General features: G+C 46.4%; 1 protein-coding gene across 23 annotated transcripts in view; it reads right to left on the bottom strand.

The window, feature by feature from the left end:
• Nucleotides 1–690: 690 nt before the first annotated feature.
• Nucleotides 691–19,572, bottom strand: part of PTPRT (protein tyrosine phosphatase receptor type T) — a 1,025,198-nt gene continuing 1,006,316 nt past the window's right edge. For all 23 annotated transcript variants that reach the window (XM_072735832.1, XM_072735811.1, XM_072735820.1 and 20 more), the window contains 4 exons: nt 13,735–13,860; nt 12,727–12,890; nt 9,698–9,833; nt 691–8,799 (listed from right to left, as the gene is read on the bottom strand). In XM_072735832.1, the coding sequence (XP_072591933.1) occupies nt 8,746–8,799; nt 9,698–9,833; nt 12,727–12,890; nt 13,735–13,860 (480 nt within the window). In that variant the 3' untranslated portion in view covers nt 691–8,745. The remainder of the gene's footprint in view (nt 8,800–9,697; nt 9,834–12,726; nt 12,891–13,734; nt 13,861–19,572) is intronic.

Genomic DNA, 19,572 nt, shown 5'->3' with positions numbered 1-19,572 from the left:
ACATTGAAAAACAGATTCTTTGTCAAAGGTAGAGTATATTTCCATGTCCCTTGATGCCACAGAACCAGCTTTATCTAATGGGATGTTTCAGACAGGTCTCAAAGCAACTTCACATGATTGGAGTTTTTTTGTTGTCTTCCTGCTATCATCGTGAGAAGAGTATGCCTAGGCTAGCTCGCTGTTGCCAGGGGGAGGATAAGAGCTACATGGAGCACAGCTTCCCTAGCCAAGGTGTCCTAGGCAAGCCTGGCCCAGAGTAGTCAGACGCCAGCTGACCACCACAAATGATTGTTGTTTCAAGTCGCTGCATTTTCGGGAGGTATATTATGCACCAGTAGTTAACTTCTATATCCAGGTAGTTTGTTAATATGCAGATCTTGAAACTGTGACTCTGTAGGGGCTTAAAAATTTGTCTATTAGTAAACTTCCTGAGTGAATTTGTGGACCATACTTGGGGGAAAACTGTTTTAGAGTCAACCTTTTTTTTATGTATATTCATGGGAAAACTCTTAACATTTATGAACCTCCAACTTTCTCATCTGCAAAGAGGGGATAATATACATTTCCTACATTGTAGACATGAGGATTAAATGAACATAAAGAAACCCTAGGTTTTTCTCTTCCTCCTTCCCCTCCTCTTGTCTTCCCCTCACCCTCACCCAATCCCAGGAAGACACCAGTGCGAATATCTTAGGAAAACATGAATCTCAGGGTCACAGCTTTATTGTATAGATTTTCAACACAGCCATATTACAAACATTGTCAGGGAACATTTACAAGAATAAATAAGATGGACTTGCAGGTGTAAAAAGATTACACTTCACTGTAATGTACAGTCAAAAAATATATCTGATATTCATTGACCTGACATTATTTACCTTCTGCTTTTTTTAAGCTAGAATTGGAAAGGAAAAAGAAGAAAAAAAAAAAAAGAACATTGACAGCACAGTGCTGGCTTTTGGAAAAGTTGATTTATTTTGTTTTCTCTTCTCATACGTGCTTTATCTATCAAACACCCAAACTGTACAAGTGCAGGCCATTGGGATTCACGGAGAAGGCTGCAAACAGTGTGGAGACTTTGGTCTCATGCAATATCATATGCCCAGTGGATGTGATGATGTCAGTCTTCCTAGAGTCGAGTGGGAACCCCATGATGCCCTTAGGGGGCGATGATGGTGTCCGGGAGCCAAGACAAGGGTAGAAGCCCTGACTCTTTCTTTGCCTTTTGTTGGCCAGTTGATGTAGAGTGAAAACAGAAGGTAGAAAAGTGCTTTTGAGTCTGACTGCCAAAATGGGTTAGCGTGAATTAACCTGGGCTAGACCAGGATCCACCTGGCAATGACATGGATGCCCTGGGGATGACTATAATTATGTGCCGACTGAGTCACTGTGCTTTTGCTTTTGCAGTCTGCTTCAACAGGCCTCAAGTAGGAAGGGGGGTAGAAGTAACCTCTGGAGATAATGTGTGTGCTAAGCAAAGCCCTGCTCTGGGTCCTGCTTGGACCTTTACTAGTTCTGGCTGTCACTGATGGCCTTGTTGGCCAGTGGGCCTGAACTATGGTTGGTCTCATCATAGATCTTGGTAGGCATTGGGTCTATGGCAAAGCAACTGTTCTTTCTGGACTTTCTGGTGATAACCAGCCAGGATAAGTCCTGAATATGGGGCCAGAGCAGCATCTCGGCCTGCATGGTGGGAAGACTTGGGCAGGAGAGTAGGGGACTTCAACCTGCACAAACCAAGCACAGCCTTGGCTTTGTGCTTTGTAGGAATAAAGGGGTTCAAATACAGTCCAAGCTCCATAACATATCACCCATCTAGGGTGGAAGAGAGTGAAAGGTCATCTCCTCAATGCTCTTTCTTCCCTTTAAAGTCTGGCCTCTGTTGGACCACTGCTGAGGTGGGCAGTTCATACTCTCTGGCACACAGCCAGTTCTTCCTTAAAATCATCAAACTTCATGCATTGATCCTAGTTCCACTCAGAGCAGTGACCTGGGACTAGCAAACCATGCTTGAATTTTGTCCAATGATATATAGGCACATGGGCACTAACATTATGTCTGACCCTTTGGAAGTCTGATTTGACCTGGGAGTATACTGCTTGGCCCTCTGAGCCTCCAGACTGCCCTGGGGCTTTGATCCAAGGAATATCTTCCATCACTGATCTTCCATGGGAGGGATAGGGGTATGGTGAGCACTGAGAGCTTGTCAGATCATCCTATAGGAGGTCTATGGATTTGTATTCACAAGCCCAAGAGCACTGAAGTATGCTTACAGGGACTCATTAGTGCACCATTGGCAGGTTATTTCACATTCCCCTTCCTCCCCCAAATCTAAGAATTCCACTCACCAAGGAACCATGAATTATATGAATTACCCTGAGCTCCAGGATTTCATATCAGTACCTTCCTGCCCAATGCTCTACTGCCCCTGGACCCTTATTTTCTGAACATTCCAATCAAGGGTCAGAGTCTAAATCCCATCACTTAGAGCAGCTCTGAAGGATGTTCCTTGGTGATCCAGCCCCAAAGGGTCTTTCTTATAGACTCATCCTGAGTCTTTTCACATCCCTTGTATCAGCCCCAATGGATCATCCCCAAGCTCTCAGCTAGGATGCTCGGTGTGGGGTCTTACCACTGTAGGTGCTGACTCTACCTCTTGGGGACCTAAAATTTATGAGTGAATGTGAATGTGGAAGTGAATGTGGCCACTCTGATGACCTTTCCCATCTTTTCTGAGGGTGGGCAGGAGGCATGCAAGAGATGGACTTGGTCTCTACAAGACAGTTGCACAGCCAGTGGTATGTAAAAGTCTACCTCTGGTTAGCCATAAACCAGAAGAAAGTCTTCTCCTGTTCATGAATATGGCTTAGACCTCTCTGCTGTGCTTCTGAGGGTCATATCTATAACTCTGAAATATATGTCAGAGGACATGAGTATAGCAGTCCCCTCCACTTTTTGCCATGTACTTCTCTCCCTGCTGCTCAGACTGTATATGACATCAAAAGCAGATCCTTGCTAGGTGCTGCCAATGCCATATATTTTTATCACTTTCAGTTGTATATAAACGGAGAACCTTCAAATTGGAACCCTTGCACGGGAATATAGGAACAATGATGTATCTCACCTGGTCTCCTCTAGTTGGATTCACTTTGTCTTTTTCCTGTTTTATTGGGCTGTGATTTGGAGCTGGCATCATCAGCTGAGAAGGAGCTCTGACTAGTAGGATGGTGGGGAAAGCAGGTCAGGGCTTTGAGATGAAATGGCCATCTATGTGACTCAAGTTTCATCTTCTGATCTGCCCTGTAGCTGGGGTTGACACAGATATAGCCCAGCACAGTCTGTTAACATCCTGCTTATCTTCCTCTTGGGCTGGTTCATGTTTCCTATGGCATCACTTCTGACTTAGTGGGGTGCTGATGGCCTGTCTAGCCCAGGAATGGCTAGGTGCAGGCTAAAGGAAGGTGGTTTTCTTCATTCTGTTCTAAGGCAGTGAGGTGTAGGGGAATTATCATCTCCTTCAATATCTCTGGGTCTGGGTAGGACAGTTACTCCTGCTGAAATGACATGGTGAGTGCCTCGCTATTCCTCCCTGGGCCTCACTTCTGCTGTCTGCAGCAGCCTAACTAGACTGATAACTGTATGCACACAACAGGGATTCATACTGAAGCTGAGGAAGTGTGGATCCTAGGGAGAACATACAACAGGAGCTAGTTTAGCAATGGGGAACAGATGATGAAGAAATAGGATTTGATTAGACAGAGGGAAAATTATCATCTTTTCTCCAAGACATTGAAACTTGGTCTAAAGTGGCATCTTTGCTCCCAGTGGTCCTGGCCAGCCCTCCCTGTCCCCTGTCCTGGGGACCACAGAAGTGACCACTTTGCCCTGTATTCCATGTGCATCCTTGAATATTTCTTTTGGGTCCCAACTTCTTGACCTTGCCTTGCTGTTTTCTTACTCAGAGTTCTCCATATCTGTGCCTTCTACATGGCCGAGGCTCCTTTTTTCACATCTTTTGCCATTAATTGGGTGGCCCAACATTGTATAGCTAAGAATGGCCAAGCTGTGATTTGAACTGAAGACTATAAGCTCTTCCAACCAACTGCATGCCTCACCAAGGGATGAACTGTGCCATAATAATCTGTGCTTCCTGGCAGCACCCCTTCCAGGGCCCTGGCATGTTGCAGGAACCCATTATGAATGTATGTATGATTAAAGTAAAGTGAGAAGCCTTCCAGACCCTAGGCCCTCATGTGAAGCATGTCCTTAGATTTGCCCACATTAGAAACCATGTGACTTCACCCAAAGGGTATAACCTTCTAGAAGTCCCAGCATTCAGGAATCTGTTCAGAAAGGCTGTATACATCTTCTCCTTTTCCTTTAGGGTAATATGGGCTCAGCCTTCACCAAGGCAGATGAGCATATCCTCATCATCCTAGGATATGCCAATGGGTTCCTTCCAGCATCCAGCTGAAAGAAACTTGAGTTGAGATCAACCCATGAGTGGTGAGGTCATGGTACCCCCACACCAAAGCATCTATCTAGGGGAAGCTGAGCTGGTCTTAAACCTGAGTCTGGACCTGGTCTCAGGAGGAAACAGTATGGCCAGACACTGTGACTCTCAGACTGGGATATGATTCCCTAGAGTATGTCATAGTGGGTTGAGGGGACCAAAGCCACTTGAAGGACTAGGGCACATCATTTAAAAAATAGTTGTTTAAAAAAATTCAGGCAAATTAGAGTGGAATGGAAGTATTGCATGAATTGTTAAAGTGAATCAAGAGACTAACGCAATTTTAGGCTTGTGTGCTTTGGGCTTCACAACAAGATCCACTGGGTTATCTGTTCCACTCTCGTCTTTGATGTTATGGGTAGACCCATGAGAAAATCTGAGACATCGTGGTGGAAAAATATTGTTTTTGGAGTCAGAATAAATTTAATTGCTGGCTCACCTAATCACTAACTGGGGAACTGATTTCTCCTCTCTGAACCTCTGTTTCCTCATCTGTAGAATGGTGACAATCAAACACTTCTTAGAGATGTTGGAAGAATTCAGTGAGCTCCCTGGTTCCAGTCCCCAACAAAGGGTCCCCTGGTTCCATGTGAAGGCTGACATGTGGTAGGCCATTGCTCCGGATACACACACAGAAGAGGGCAAGCATTAAGAGCAATCTGATCCCTCCGTTCCCATGAAAGGAGGGTGCTGTGGTCATCTAGAGGCCCAGAAAGGGTGAAAGGGCACAGTGGAGGCAGAGCTAAGTTACTTCCTAAAGCCAGCTAGGCCACAAAGAGACACAGGTTGGTAATGGTTCCTGGCTTCTCATCAGTTCCTCATATCTTCTACAGAGCCCGTAACTAGGTGACCCAGAGGCTCTGTACTAAGCGGGGGCAACTCTCTTTGGCATCCAAGAGAGAGAAGGCCGACCCTTGCTGTGGAGGCTCAGAGAGCATGGATACTATTTTCCTCTGTATCATCAAAGGTAGCCCACCCTCTGAGTGGAGTGGGGTGGGAAGATAGGTTTGAGGGTGTTTGCTCTTATTTCCCAGGGACTGGATCAAGTCCAAGTTCCAGGGCACCAGCGCCCCATCTTAGGGGGAGATATCCCCATCACAAGCCTTAGTTTCATCCCTTGTTAACTGGCCTAAGACCTCTTCACTGCCCTGCCCTCTTTAGAGAGGGGCTGGGTTTTGAGAAGATGGGGAGCCTAGCTGGGGGAAACATCAGTGGCCCTTGTTGGGCTGGTTATCCCACGACGGCCTGTGTTTTTACAATTTCCCTTTTCCCTGAAGTCACATTTTAAATTCCTACCATTTGAAACGATAGAAGCCAGTGTCATTCTTATCTGCTAGCCCCGTCACCCCTTCCGGAGCAGAATAAATCTTAGGATTTGTGTGGATAGCTCCCCTCCCCCATTCGGCATGGATGAGCCATGATCTGAGAAAAGAGCATATGCCAGGCTGATTTGCTCGGCTATAGGCTCCTGGGAGGCTGTGTGGACGCTGGCTGGAGCAGTGGCTGGGAGCCAGGGGGCCGGCTCAAGCACACCAGGGAAGGGACCCATCAAAGGAGAAGAGAGAGTTCACTGGGGGACTCCTCTGCTTTCCTTCACTTGGAGATGCTTCCTTTTGAACCTCCAAAGTGACAGCCTTTCCGTGATCAAGTCTGGTGTCCCTGGACTTTCAGACAGCTCCAGAGCCCATGCCAATGGGAACAGCTTCTGTGGGCTCCTTTCATATCCCATCCTCATGGGTCTGGAGGCCTGAATTCGTCACCCTGCTCCATGGTTGAGCAGAGATCCTGAGTTTCTCACAGAAGCTGAGTCTCATGATCCACGCATATTTTGTTCTCGCAACAAAATAATGAGCAGACAGACAGACAGATGTGATATTAAAACGCACACACTGAAGGGAATGTTTTCACAGTGTCTGATGAAAGGAAAAGAGGCAGCCCCACTGGCCCCAGAGGGAGTCTTCTCTAACGGAGCCGAGCATATCACTCAGTAGCTCTGCTGGCTTCCCTGTTGCCCTCAGGGGTAGTCTATACTCTAAGTGAGCTCTCTCCTCCCTGCCCCAGCTCATCCCCTGCCACCCCTCCTACAGTGCTATGCTCCAGCTGGGTTTACTTCCCACCATACCACCTGACTTCCCCTGCTCCCCGGATGTGCCCCCATCCCAAGGAGTTTTCATACCTCTTCGTCATGGCATATCCAGATCCCTTGGACTGATTGCCTTTCTTCCCTTTTTCTACCTGTTGAGACCAAGCTGGAATGGATGCCATCTTCTCTAGGAAGCCCTAGGCAAGCAGAGTCTTGCTCCCAGATTCATATAATACTCATATGCTTCACCACCTCTGCCCTGGGGTTCAATTTCTCCAGTATACAGTGAGCTCTTGGGTGCAAAAACCTGTGGCTTATTGAATTCTCTACTCCTCATCCCCTGTCTGGGGCTAGACGGCCTCCAAGTGGAGCTTTCTAGATCCCAGGCCACCCTGAGTTTGCCAGAAACTGTGCTTGAGCACCCAATGGAGACCAAGGTAGAGAGTATGTCCCTGGCTGGAAGATCTCATAGCCTGAGGGAACATGCACCTGTTTTCATGGGCTAAGAAATTAGATGGGACTAGCTTTCCTGGGGAGCCGGGAATGAGTTCTGAAGATATATCTGAAATTCTGGGCTTCACGTAAGAACTCACATCAGAAAGAAAGAATTAGATATCCATTGTGGAGTTCTCTGCTTAGAAGTTTCTGGCCTTATTTTACCCTTCATAAAATAACTGCTTTGCTGAGAAAGATGAAGAAAATGGTGTGATCAAGTCTTATCACCAATGTCTGCCTGGTCAGAACCCAGAATTTCATCACTGAGGAAGATGCCTCAGTTTCCCCAATTGTAGAGATGATGACAGGTTAGTAGTTCTCTCATGGGGGTTCTAGGACTGCGTGAGATGTCATATGGAACGTGCCAAGCCTGGCATACAGTAGGTGCTGAGCAAATACTGGTTCCCTGTCACTGACTCACCCACACTTTGGACAAGACCCTAGAGATCCTTGGCTTATTTTAAACCAAAGCATAACTAGGTCCACCTTGACCTTTCTCATGATGGCAGCTAGGGGTTTCTCTAGGAGGGAGTTCAAATTTGGAAATCCATGATGATGCACAAAGCTGGTATTTTATCAGCCCCGGAAACTGAAGGGACTATTTTCAGATTAGCCTGTCTCCCTCACTCAACGGCAGTGCTGTTGCAGGGTGGGATCTTTTAAGGACATTGCCAGGAAAGATTACAGGCCTGAGAGATTTGTCTTATATTACACATTCAAACTTCCCTCCCCCTTTTATTTTGACATAACAGACTAAGATTTTACACCTCCAAAACAGTTTCTTTTCATACACATTTTGGAAAATAATCAAATCTTATCCACCCCCCAAGAGACAGAGGGTCAGCCAGAGCCCTGCCCCAGAGAGATGGTTCCTTTTCACAAAGACAAGGAAGAGCAGCAGAGTTCCATGCTCCCCCTTCCCACCAATTACAAAAAGCAAAGAGAACCTTTCTCAAAGGCTGTGGACACAGTGGGCTGGCCAGTGAGTGACAGGTCAAGGCCTAGGCTAGGGGAGGGGTACAGAACGGTATCGGGCCAAGCCCCATGCGGGTTAGGTGTGTGAGTGGGGGCCTCTGCTGTGGTCTCAGGAGCATCCCGCAGTCACACTGATCCAGAGCGACAGGTGTCCAGTGCCAGAGAACCCTGAAGGAGACTGCAGGGGGCTAGCAGAGCAGGGACCCCCTCTCCCCAAGAGCCCTAATCATTTCCACGACACAGGAGGGGAGAGCACACATCCCTTCCACTCCCAAGGACAAGTAGGGCAGGGAGGTGCTGCTGAGGCTGTCACTCCCCAACACTCACACAGGGGGCTTGCCAGGAGATTCGCAAACTTGAGAAGAGCAAAAGCAGGAGGTCTGGGAACCGAAAAATCCAGGGCCTTGCCACAGGAGCACTTCTGCACAGGCCTGTGGCCGCTGCTTGGTTGGGTGTGGAAGGGAGGCCTGGGCCTTTCAGAGCAGCACCTCCCACAGCTCCAGGAGAGCACTTGGAAGGTGCAGAGCCTACCACAGAACACAGGACCCTCCAGGCTTCTCCTTGGAGTTGGGCAGGGTGCCGCCTCTAAGCTCCTGAGCCCAGTCACCATTCACAGAAAAGGGGGGGGTACGTAGCTGCAGCAGCCGCTGGGCTCCGGCAGGCTCCCCGTCCCATCAGGCTAAAAGGAGCTTAAATATTCCAGAGCCACCTCGTATACAAATTTATACTGTTCCTGTGAGGGGGAAAGGCAGAGAGGGAGCAGAGGAGGTGAGGAGAGAGATGAAAGGGAAAGGGGAAATGCATTCAGGTTAGAGGCACAGATTTTGGAGGAAACATTATCTACCTCCACACTAACAGCCAACTCAAAATTATCCATGTAATTATCTGTCCCTGGACATCCCCCCAACTTCTGCTCAGTGCCTACATACACCCACGTGTTCCCAGATGCCCGTGGGGTCACCCCCTTCCTTTTCACTGTTCTGGACTCTGGTGCTTCTTAGACTGTAAGGTGTATAGGGAGCATCCAGGAATCTTTCTAAAATACAGACTCTGATGGAGTAACTCTGGAGTGGGTTTAGATTCTGCATTTCTAACAAGGGCCCAGGTGATGCTGATGCCTCTGGTCTGTGAACGAGAATCTGAGTAGGAGCATGCTTCAAGTAAGTCAAGACTCTTAGGTCAAAGTTCCCTGTGTGTGGTCTGTTCCCATCATTGCAGCGGCCTGAGGACCTGGGCTCTGTGTGCCCACTTACTGTCCATCCCTTTCTGCAAAGCGTCTGAGCCCTGCTTACACTGTAGCAAGTTGCATAAGTTAATTAGAATAGGATTGGACTGAATTGAAAATATAATTCACACTCTACTAATCCAGAATCCCTTCCCCTAAGCCCGAATTAGTGGTATCAGGATTAGTGGTGTCAGGATTAATATTTGGGCTGCCCTGCAGGAAAAGGAAGTTGGTGAGGTTGGAGTGGAGGGGCGCAGAGTAGACAGCCGTGTGCAAAGGATGTGGCCTGTCAGGACTGAGGATGCACCCAGCTGTTGGGGGTTTTTACTATCTGATGCCACTTTCTCCACATCAGGGGAACTAGGGTCAGGCCCCTGCTGTGGAATAAGCTTCCTGGGACACTCACCAGGGTCTCCACCATGTTGGATTTGTTGTTACGCAGTGTTTTCACGATGTGGAACACGTCGATGATGTTTTGCTGCTGGATCATCTCACACACGCTGCAGATGGCACAGAAGGTTCCACTGCGGCCGCCCCCATTTCTAAACACAGAGTGAAGAGGTGACCTATATTCCTGGGTAAACCCCCTCCCCCAGCACCTGCTGATCCTAAAGCCATATCAGCAGTGGTGGGGAGTGGCTGCCCCGGTAAAATGCAAAGTCAGGTTGTGGTGAAAGCCTTACTGGTTTGAGCCCCATTGGTGCCATGAATCTGCTCTGACTTTGGGCAAGTTGTTTCCTATTCATATAATGGAGGGGTTGGACTAGATGCTTTTGAAAATTCAAGTAGCTGGATGTTTCCTTGGTTCTATGATCATGTTAAAGTCACCCATGGCACACTGACCCAAACAGTGCCTGTGGTGCCTGCATCCCTGTCCAAAAGGATGTTTGGATCCTCCTACACTTCGAATTAAGACAATGGAAGATCCTAGATGGTTTTCATTCTAGTGTTTTTCCATCCACTAAGGATGGAAACATCAGAGACATCTCCGTTAGCCTCAGGTCAGCCAGCCTAGGCTTGGAGATGGGGCTGGTGGGTCTGAGATGGTCTATCCTGAAACGACAGGTCTCTGTTTGGACACCCTGGTTTGAGCAAGACCCTGTTGATCCGGAGAACAGAGCTAGAGAGCTCCTGGCAGGGTCACCTCTCTGTCCCTCCTGATGCTCCATGGCAGGGTCACCTCTCTGTCCCTCCTGGTGCTTCATAGTTCATGTTCATGGAAATACCCCTCCAACTATTTATAGAAAGTCCCTTTAGGAATCTGCCTGATTCGGAACTCCTGGGCATGTTACTAAGAGCAACTAATGATTTCATATAATGGCCTATGTCTAAAGAATACCTGGATGGAAACTAAGGTGCTTGGTTTCCCAGATGTTTTATCTACAGGACACCCAACAAGCAAATGTTTCAAGTACAGACAGTTGCCCTCCATTCACTGGCCAGTGCCTGCATTTTGGTGTCTGTTGTGTTTTCTGGGCCTACGAAGATGCCAAGGTCTCCAATGATAGAAGGATATGCCTATGCTTTCCTAGTTACCTTGGCAAGGGGGCACATGGGTAAAAAGGTACTCCTTCAAAAAAAATCAGGCTAAAAAATAATCACCTGGAGGAGGAGGAGGAAGGGGACCCCTCCCCCCCAGAAGGAACCTTCTGAAGCAAGAACGATAGAATCCAAGAGGAAGAGGGAAGCGGGCAGGGGTGTCCCAGGCCTAGTGGAGTGAGACCCCCGGATGGAATGGGTGTGGCCATGTACTTAAAGGGGAGGCCACCTCAGTGTGTGGGAGGGAACTGGAGGGAGCAGGGAACCGGTTGCCAGTTTTGGGGATGTGGGCAGAACCAGCCTGGTCTGGTTGATATTACCCATCAACATGACACTGACACCTCACACCCTGGTTTGTGATTTGTGCCCTTTAGGAAGAAAGGATTATTACAGGTGGTGGCTGTAAGCTATGTGTGTGTGTTTCTCTGGTTTTCTTGATGTATGCATGCACTATTTTTAAGAAGGGAGCAATAAGCTGGTTTTGTAAGGACTGAACTTGATTCTGAGGTCAGTAAAGTGTTATTAATGCCTCCACTGGCTCCAGAAATATTTACTCTGAAGACAGAAGAGCTTGCTCCTACCTCCTCTGACACAACATTTTAAAAGAATAGGGCCTGTTCCATCACCTTCCCCCAACCTCCACGTACTAAGCAGCAAAGGGAACGGTTGTCAGTCATATGTTGCATAGCTGTTATGGCTACACATGTGTTCTGTGTCCAAGATCTTTGCAGGATCCTTCTCTGAGGTCCCTTCATACTCCTCTGGCAGACTATGACACAGGTTCTCAGAAGTAATTATTTTCACAACATATACATACTTGCTACCATGATATTGTGGATTTGTATAGTGGTAGATGAACTGTATTTGTTCTCTAAATATTTTATACCAAAGCATGATAGGGCCTTAAGATGATCTAATTCAAGGTACCCACTGGAAAGATAAGGAAACTGAGGCCCACTCAATTAAGTAACTTTCTTAATGACGGATTGTCAGCCCTAGTCCCCTAAGGGTCCTGACCTCCCCTGAACATTATGACGTCAAGGTCTATTTGCAAATCCCTGTGCTCTGGCCATGCCAGTTCTAAGATAGGAGGTAAAGGTTCCAGGGTGCCCCAGTAATGGAAGTATAAATACAGCCCACCTGAGCCCACAGAGCTGTGGGAGACAGTGTCCTCTGGGCCCTTTGCAGCCATCCATCAGCCTCTCAGGCTCCCCATGTCCCTGTGTTCCCTCTAAACCCACGGCAAGGGATGCCCCCCCAGGTCACCATGGCCAATGAGTCCTTTAGTTTACTCAGAGGCAATGTGGGTTAGTAGATGGCATATTAGCTTGGAGGCCAGTGGCTTTAAATCAAAGCTTCTCTCTTAACTTCCCAACCCCTTACCCTGTCTTGCCTCAGTTTTTCACTACAACGTGATAACATCTACTTCGCAGATAGTATTTTAAGATTCACTTAAAATATCTGGCATCAAACTCAATCAACGCATGCTCCTCTCTTCCTTTCCTTCCTTAGGAGATAACTGGCGGATCTGGTCACTGGAACTCATTTCATCCAAGTTTTCTTGCAACTAACAGGACACATTGTGCTTCCTGCTGGGGAGTAGGGCTTATCTCCTTATTGGGCGTGCTGGGGAGTGGCCTGCCCACCTCCTATGTTCGTAAAAGGCCACCAGGTTTTGCATCAATAACATGTCACACAACCTTAGTTCAGGGCAACAAACTGGTGACACCCAGTCTATGAAAGATTGTAATTCCTTGAATACACACTCCCTGGCTTTTAAGGGATGTTGAGATGTGGTGCAGTGAGGCATGCCTGTGGCTGGTGTTTGTGGCCAGTGGCATCCTCAAGGACAGACACCCTGTCACCCAGCACCCAGACAGCCCTCCTAGTACTCACAGGCAGTGGACCACCGTGCGCCCCTCCCTCCCGTCATACTGCTCCTGCCATTTCTCCAGCCGCCGGACCACTTTGAGCAGAGAGCGCTTGGAGGGGGGTGTGTCCCGGTAGGCGGGCCAACCGATGTACTGGAGGTGCTGGACTATACGGTATCCATCCTGAGGCTGAGAACAGAGAGGCCATTAGGGCTGCTCGTTCAGGGATGCAAGCCCTTCAGAAGATGCCCTGGGGCTGCACCACTGTAGCGGGACACAGACTCAATGGGGTCTGTGCCGTGTCATCATGGGGAGAGTCACAGATGATCCCCACGCTCATCTTTATACCTTTGTGCACACTGATTCTCCAGCCATGACTTCCCTGCAGCCCCTCATCCTCCTGGAAAACTACTGATTTCCAAAACCAAGGTCAAATGTCCCTTTCCCTAGGAAAAGCCTTCCCTAACTCTATTGGGCAGAATTCATCTCTCGCCCCCGAGCTTCACGTTTCCAGAACATATCTCACCATCCCATTGGACAGTGAACTGAGTTCTGTTTGCCCTGGGCCCCCAGTAAAGACCAAAGACCACTAATCTTCCTCTCACCCAACACTCCACCTAGCTGGTGAATTTCCCCATGGAAGCAGCTAATTATTTTTCATCTTGGTGTTCTCAGGGTCTTGGTCAGTAAGCCCAAACCTTACTGGATCCAATCAAATAATGCATCAACTCACGCCAAAACAAGACAACACAGTGGGGAAGCACTCATTTCTGAACAGTTTTGACTACAAGGCAGCAAGTGTGTCAGGGAACAGGGGGATGGCGGGCTGGATGTCTCCCCGTGCATCTCTCAGTGTCAGAGGCATTTTTGGGTGTGAAGCCGGAATCAGCAGAAGCATTGCTTCACTGAGGAGGACGGGATTATCAGGAGGGCACGGCATACATTCCTGGCTGGGGTGCAGCAGCCTCTCCTGACAGCTTCCGTCTGTTTTGGGGAGGAGCAGTGCAGGAAGCAAAGGTGGGGGTACACTTACCCGAGCCATATTGCAGATGCGGAATATTCTGTGGATGATGTCCTCATCAATGTCCGCAGACACGAACTCCACTTGGATGGGCCCATAGCACCCGGAGGTCTTCTCAGGCCAGTACTGCATACAGAGCTGGGGCAGGGGAGAGGTCAGAGAGAGGCCGAGGTGAGGGTGGGGTGTTGGTCTCATTTATCGCCGAGCTCTTTCTTATTGCCTGCAGAACATGCTGGCTACAAAGGTAGAGTATTAGGTGGGAAATCTGACTCTGCTTCCCGGTTAGGGAGCAGCCACCCATTGCTATTGGTGTTGCTGAAAAGTCAAAACTCTGAACACAGAAACACTGGACTTAAACATTTTTGCTATGCTGTTATCAAACCATTTGTTAGGTTTGCTGGGCCTCAGTTTCCTCCTCTGTAAAGCAAGGGGGGAATAAAACCTTCCATAAAGTGCTGGCTGGATTACAGCATTGAAGCAAGAGCAAGTACAATTTCTAGTTCAACATAGATCAAGGAAAACTTCCCCATTCCCCGCCCCCCCCCAAAAAAACTTTCCAGTGTCCATCTTACCACCAGATCATCAGTAGTTTGTGAAACACACAGGTCTTGGCACCAGACATGCTTGGATCTCAATCCAGGTTCTGCTGTTCATTTGCTGTGACACAGGCCTGTTTTCTCTTACATAAGATGGGGACAGTTATGCTTACCTTGCACCAAGATCATTTGACATGGTGCTGAGATATCCTGCCTGTGATCTTTCTTATTTTCCTGGAATTGGGAGTTAGGACCTACAGCTGAGGGCAAAAGGCAATGATTTCCCTTTGACCAAAGACAGTAGGTTTTCAGCCAGAGGTGGTTTGTTAGGGGACATTTGGCAATGTTGGGAGATGTTTTGAAGGTCACACCTAGGGGTTGCTATCGACATCTAGCATGTAGAGCATGCTGCTGACATCCCGCAGTGCACATGATAGCTTCTCTGAGACCAATCAGGCCCCAAATAGCAATAGAGCAGGGACTGAGAAACCCTGGTCTAAGATCCTAAACTGCTCCCTAAGTTTATAGTGCCATCAAGGAAAGACAGATAATTTATTTCTCTGTATCTGTTGAGCCATTAGATGACTTTAGTTGGAGATAGAATATTCAGATGGGTGGTAGGGGTTGTGGCTCAGAGGGGGGCAAAGCAGTCTTCCTCAAAACCCTGGTTTCTGAGGGACATGGAGTAGACCCTGTCTGGGGTTCAGAGGGGAGCTAAGATTGCAGCTGCAGGCTTGCTGGGGACTGCCCCAGCATGGACAAAGAAGCCACATGTTAGACCATTAGGAAGTTACAAAAAAAAATGTACCCAAGACTCACGAAGACCCGCTAAATCTTCTGGGAATAGCTTGGGATTGAGTCTTTCATCAGTAGCCACAGTCTATACTGAGCTTGCAGACAAGGAGCTAGATTGACAGTTGACTCATGGAAATCTGATGGCCCCCTTATAGCCACCACGGAGGCAGGATCTTCATGAAAATGATCCTCTCCCTTTTGTTGAAAGAGAACAGCCAACTCTCCCTGGGTAGTCACATGCAAAAACATCTTTTATTTTATCCTTCCTCTAGAAGTAGAACCAGAATGGAAGAGCAGGGAGGAAAGAGGATATAGGAGAGAGAAAATAACCCAAATTCCAGCCTGGGAATCACATATCCACATGATGACCTACAGGCTAAACCTGGCCAGTTGGCTTATTTTGTAAATACGGTTTTATTGAAATACAGCCATACTTACTCATGTACATATTGTCTGTGGTTGCTTTCAAACTACAACAGCAGATTTGTGTAGTGAGAATACCCTGCATAATCTAAAACAGCCTGCAAAACCTAAAACATTTTCTGTCTGGTCCTTTACAGAGAAAGTTTGCCAACCCTTGACCTACAGGGTTGTTCCAAGGATAAAGGAGATGATACATGTGAAGAAAGCCCTTAGCATAGTGCCAGGCATGGAATAAACATCTGCTCAATTCCAGTGATTCACAATATTCTGGAACCTATCAGTGCCCAGCAAACATAACCACCATAATGATAATAGCTAACATACATATTTGAAGGATTCTTCTTATCATTCCTCTTAAATAGCAAAGAAGCAAGGCCAGGTTTCATAATGGAATGGTGCCTTGCTTTCCCATCTCCATCGTGGGTTAATTGAGCATATTGAAAGAGAAGTCGGGTGTGTGTGTGTGTGTGTGTGTGTGTGGTGGGGGTGCTGGACAATTATCTGCTGAGCTGTGCAATAATGACAAACCCACAATTTGAACTTTATTTCTCTTTGCCATTGGCTCTTCTGGCTTGCAACCTTCACAGTAATGAGGGACTGGTAGAGATAAGTCCGAGGCTGGCCAAAGAAATCAGAATTAATCAGAGCTGCCCATTAAAAAAAAAAAATAATAGCCTTTATCACCTGCACTGAATTGAGCCTTGCCAGAGGTTGGCTGTGATCCTGATGTGAGGTTCATGGGTCCTAGGCATCAGGGAAAGTCTATTACCCCTAATATTTTCAGTCCCGAGAGAAGGCGGAATGATTTGTCTCTTTTAATAAGATTTCCAGACCAATTTCTCAAGCTAATAGGTTTTACTATGCCTCAAACAAGACTCCTATATTTTGGGACATTTCTATGCATTTGATTTTCCAGGTCACTCTCCCATGATGCCCAGAGAGCTGGGGAAGGGTGCAGGGTCCTTCTAATCCTAAAGCGGAGTCATCCTTTCACTTGAGCTCCCTGATTTGTGAGACCTGAGTGGCAACAGTAGCATGGTGACATGCAGCCCAGTGATGTGTGGGCAGATGGGGTGTTTGAGCCGCCAAGCATCATCAGGTTTCCCGACAGCCATGGATGTTGCACACAGTCCAGGCATGGGAAGCAGGATAAAGAAGCGGGGGAGGCCAGTGTTCTGTTTCTAGTGACCCTTTAGGGCTTGGAAATTATTCTCACCAACAAGAAACATCCTCTGTGATTTAGCTCTGGGCTGTTCTGATGTCCAAGTGCTGGGATGATGCCTCAGTGGGCACTACCATTTTAGCCTGTGTCCATAGAGTAGCTCAAGGTAGTAGGGATCCTGCTCAAAGCACCCTGGGTTCAAGTCCCAGCCCTGATGCCCTTTAGCTGAGACTGACCAAATCTTATAGTTTCTCTGGGTTATGAGTGGTTGGGAATCTTAATGTGTTCCTTCGCACAGGGATCTTTAGTGATTCCTCAGTGTGAGCTATCTTTAGCAGGCAGTGTGGGGGATGGTCACTCAAAACAAGGGGGATAAAGTGAAGGGATTTGTCCCCCTCCTACTTAATATTCTTTATGAAAAATTCTCTTTAGGGTAGTAACCCATAGGACTGCCCTCATGAAAATTCTTGATCAGCCAGCTTGGGGTAGCAGTGGGGGTGGGCAGCATCCTGCACATGGGGACACTGTTGTGTATGTCCAAGCAGAGAGAGCTGTGGAATGTTATTAAGAGGGACCCAGGAGATGAGAAAGGTTGGGAGCATAGGAGAACCAGTGGAAGGGTAGAAGGTCAATCACTGTGTCATGTGGCCCCTCCAACCTCCTAAACATTCAGTAAATTTGTCATAACATGTATAAGGCTCAATGCACATGGAGGTTTCTTGAGGAAACCAGTGAGGAACTGAGCTTTGCTATCTAGGTGACACACAAAGGGAGCGGGAACCCCATGTGTGAACTGAGGAGTCTATGAGCACACAAGCACCAGGAATTTACAGAAATTTTGGGGAGGGAGGCTTATGGTTTTTTTTTTTTTTAATCTGTCAGTATTTATTTTTGAGTTTCTTTTTAAATTTCAGTTAACATACAGAGTTATATTAGTTTCAGGTGTGCAATACAGTGATTCAACCCTTCCACACATCACTTGATGCTCATCACAAGTGCTCTCCTTAATCTCCAACCCCCATTTCACCCATCCCCTGCCTCCCTCCCCTCCAGTAACCATCAGTTCTCTATAATTGGGAGTCTGTTTCTTGGTTTCTTTCTCTCTTTCTCATTTTTTTCCTTCTGCTTTTTTTTCTTAAATTCCACTTATGAGTAAAATCATATGGTATTTGTCTTTCTCTGGCTTATGTTGTTTAGCATTTTACTCTCTAGCTCCATCCATGCCATTGCAAATGGCATGATTTCATTCTTTATGGCTGAATAATATTCCATTGTGTATCTATAGCACATCTTCTTTACCCATTCATCAATTGGTGGACACTTGGGCTGCTTCCATCATCTTGGCTGTTGTAGATGATGCTTCTATAAACATAAGGGTAAATGTTAATCCCTTCGAATTAGTGTTTTCATATTCTTTGAGTAAATATCCAGTAGTGCAATTGCTAGATCATAGGATGGTTCTATTTTTAACTTTTTGAGGAACTTCCATATATTTTCCACAGCAGCTTCACCCCTTGCATTTCCTCCAACAGTGCAAGAGGGTTCCCCTTTCTTCACATCCTTGTCAACACTTGTTGAGTCTTGTGTTGCTGATTTTAGCCATTCTAACAGGTGTGGGATGATAGCTCATGGTAGGCAGCTTGATTTGCATTTCCTGGAAAATTAGTGATGATGAGCACCTTTTCATGTGTCTGCTGGTCATTTGTATATCTTTGGAGTAATGTCTGTTTATGTCTTCTGCCTGTTTTTTAATTGGATTATTGTTTTTTGGGGGGTTGAATCTTAGAAGTTCTTTATATATTTTGGATACCAAACCTTTATTGGATGAGTCATTTGCAAATATCTTCTCCCATTCTGTAGGTTGCCGTTCAGTTTTGTGGATTGTTTCCTTTGCCGTGCAGAAGGTTTTTATTTTGATGTTATCCTAGTATTTTCTTCTTGCTTTTGTTTCCCTTGCCTCAGGAGACATATCTAGAAAGAAGTTGCTATGGCTGATGTCAAAGAAGTTACTGCCTGTGTTCTCCTCTAGGATTTTTATGATTTCCTGTCTTACATTTAGATCTTTAATCAAATTTGAAGTTAATTTTATCTGTGGTATAAGAAAATGGTCCAGTTTCATTCCTTGCATGTTTTGTCCAGTTTTCCCAGCACCATTTGTGCACCATTTCCCAGCACCAGTTAAAGAGACTGTCCTTTTTGCCACTGGATATTCTTTCCTGCTTCATTGAAGATTAATTGACCATATAAATTGTGGGTTTATTTCTGCATTTTCTATTCTGTTCCACTGACCCATATGTTTATTTTTTGTACCAGTACTATAATGTTTTGATTATTACAGCTTTGTAATATAACTTGAAGTCTAGAGTTATAATGCTTCCAGCTTTGCTTCGCTTTTTGAAGATTGCTTTGACTATTGGGGTGGGGTCTTTTTGGTTCCATACAAATGTTAGGATTTTTTGTTCTAGTTCTGTGAAAACTGCTGTTGGTATTTTGATAGGCATTGCATTAGATGTGTATGTTGCTTTGGGTAGTATAGACATTTTAACAATATGTGTTCTTCCAATCAATGAGCACAGAGTGTCCTTTCATTTCTTTGTATCATTTTCAATTTCTTTCATGAGCATTTTATAGTTTTCAGAGAAGAGGTCTTTCACTTCTTTGGTTTGGGTTCATTCCTAGGTATCTTATTACTTTGGGTGCAATTGTAAATGGGATTGTTTTCTTAATTTGTCTTTCTGCTGCTTCATCATTGGCGTATAGAAATGTAACAGATTTTTGTCCATTGAGTTTGAATCCTGTGACTTTAATGAATTTATTTATCAGTTGTAGTTGGTATTTTTGTGGAGTCTTTTGGATTGTCTATATATAGTATCATGTCACCTGCAAATAGTGAAAGTTTTACTTCTTCCTTACTGACTTGGATGCTTTTTGTTT

The sequence above is a fragment of the Vulpes vulpes genome, chromosome 14, assembly GCF_048418805.1.
Source record: "Vulpes vulpes isolate BD-2025 chromosome 14, VulVul3, whole genome shotgun sequence".
In the NCBI taxonomy this organism is placed as follows: domain Eukaryota; kingdom Metazoa; phylum Chordata; class Mammalia; order Carnivora; family Canidae; genus Vulpes; species Vulpes vulpes.
Note: the sequence above shows the minus strand (reverse complement) of the source record. Positions and strands in the feature narration are given on the sequence as shown.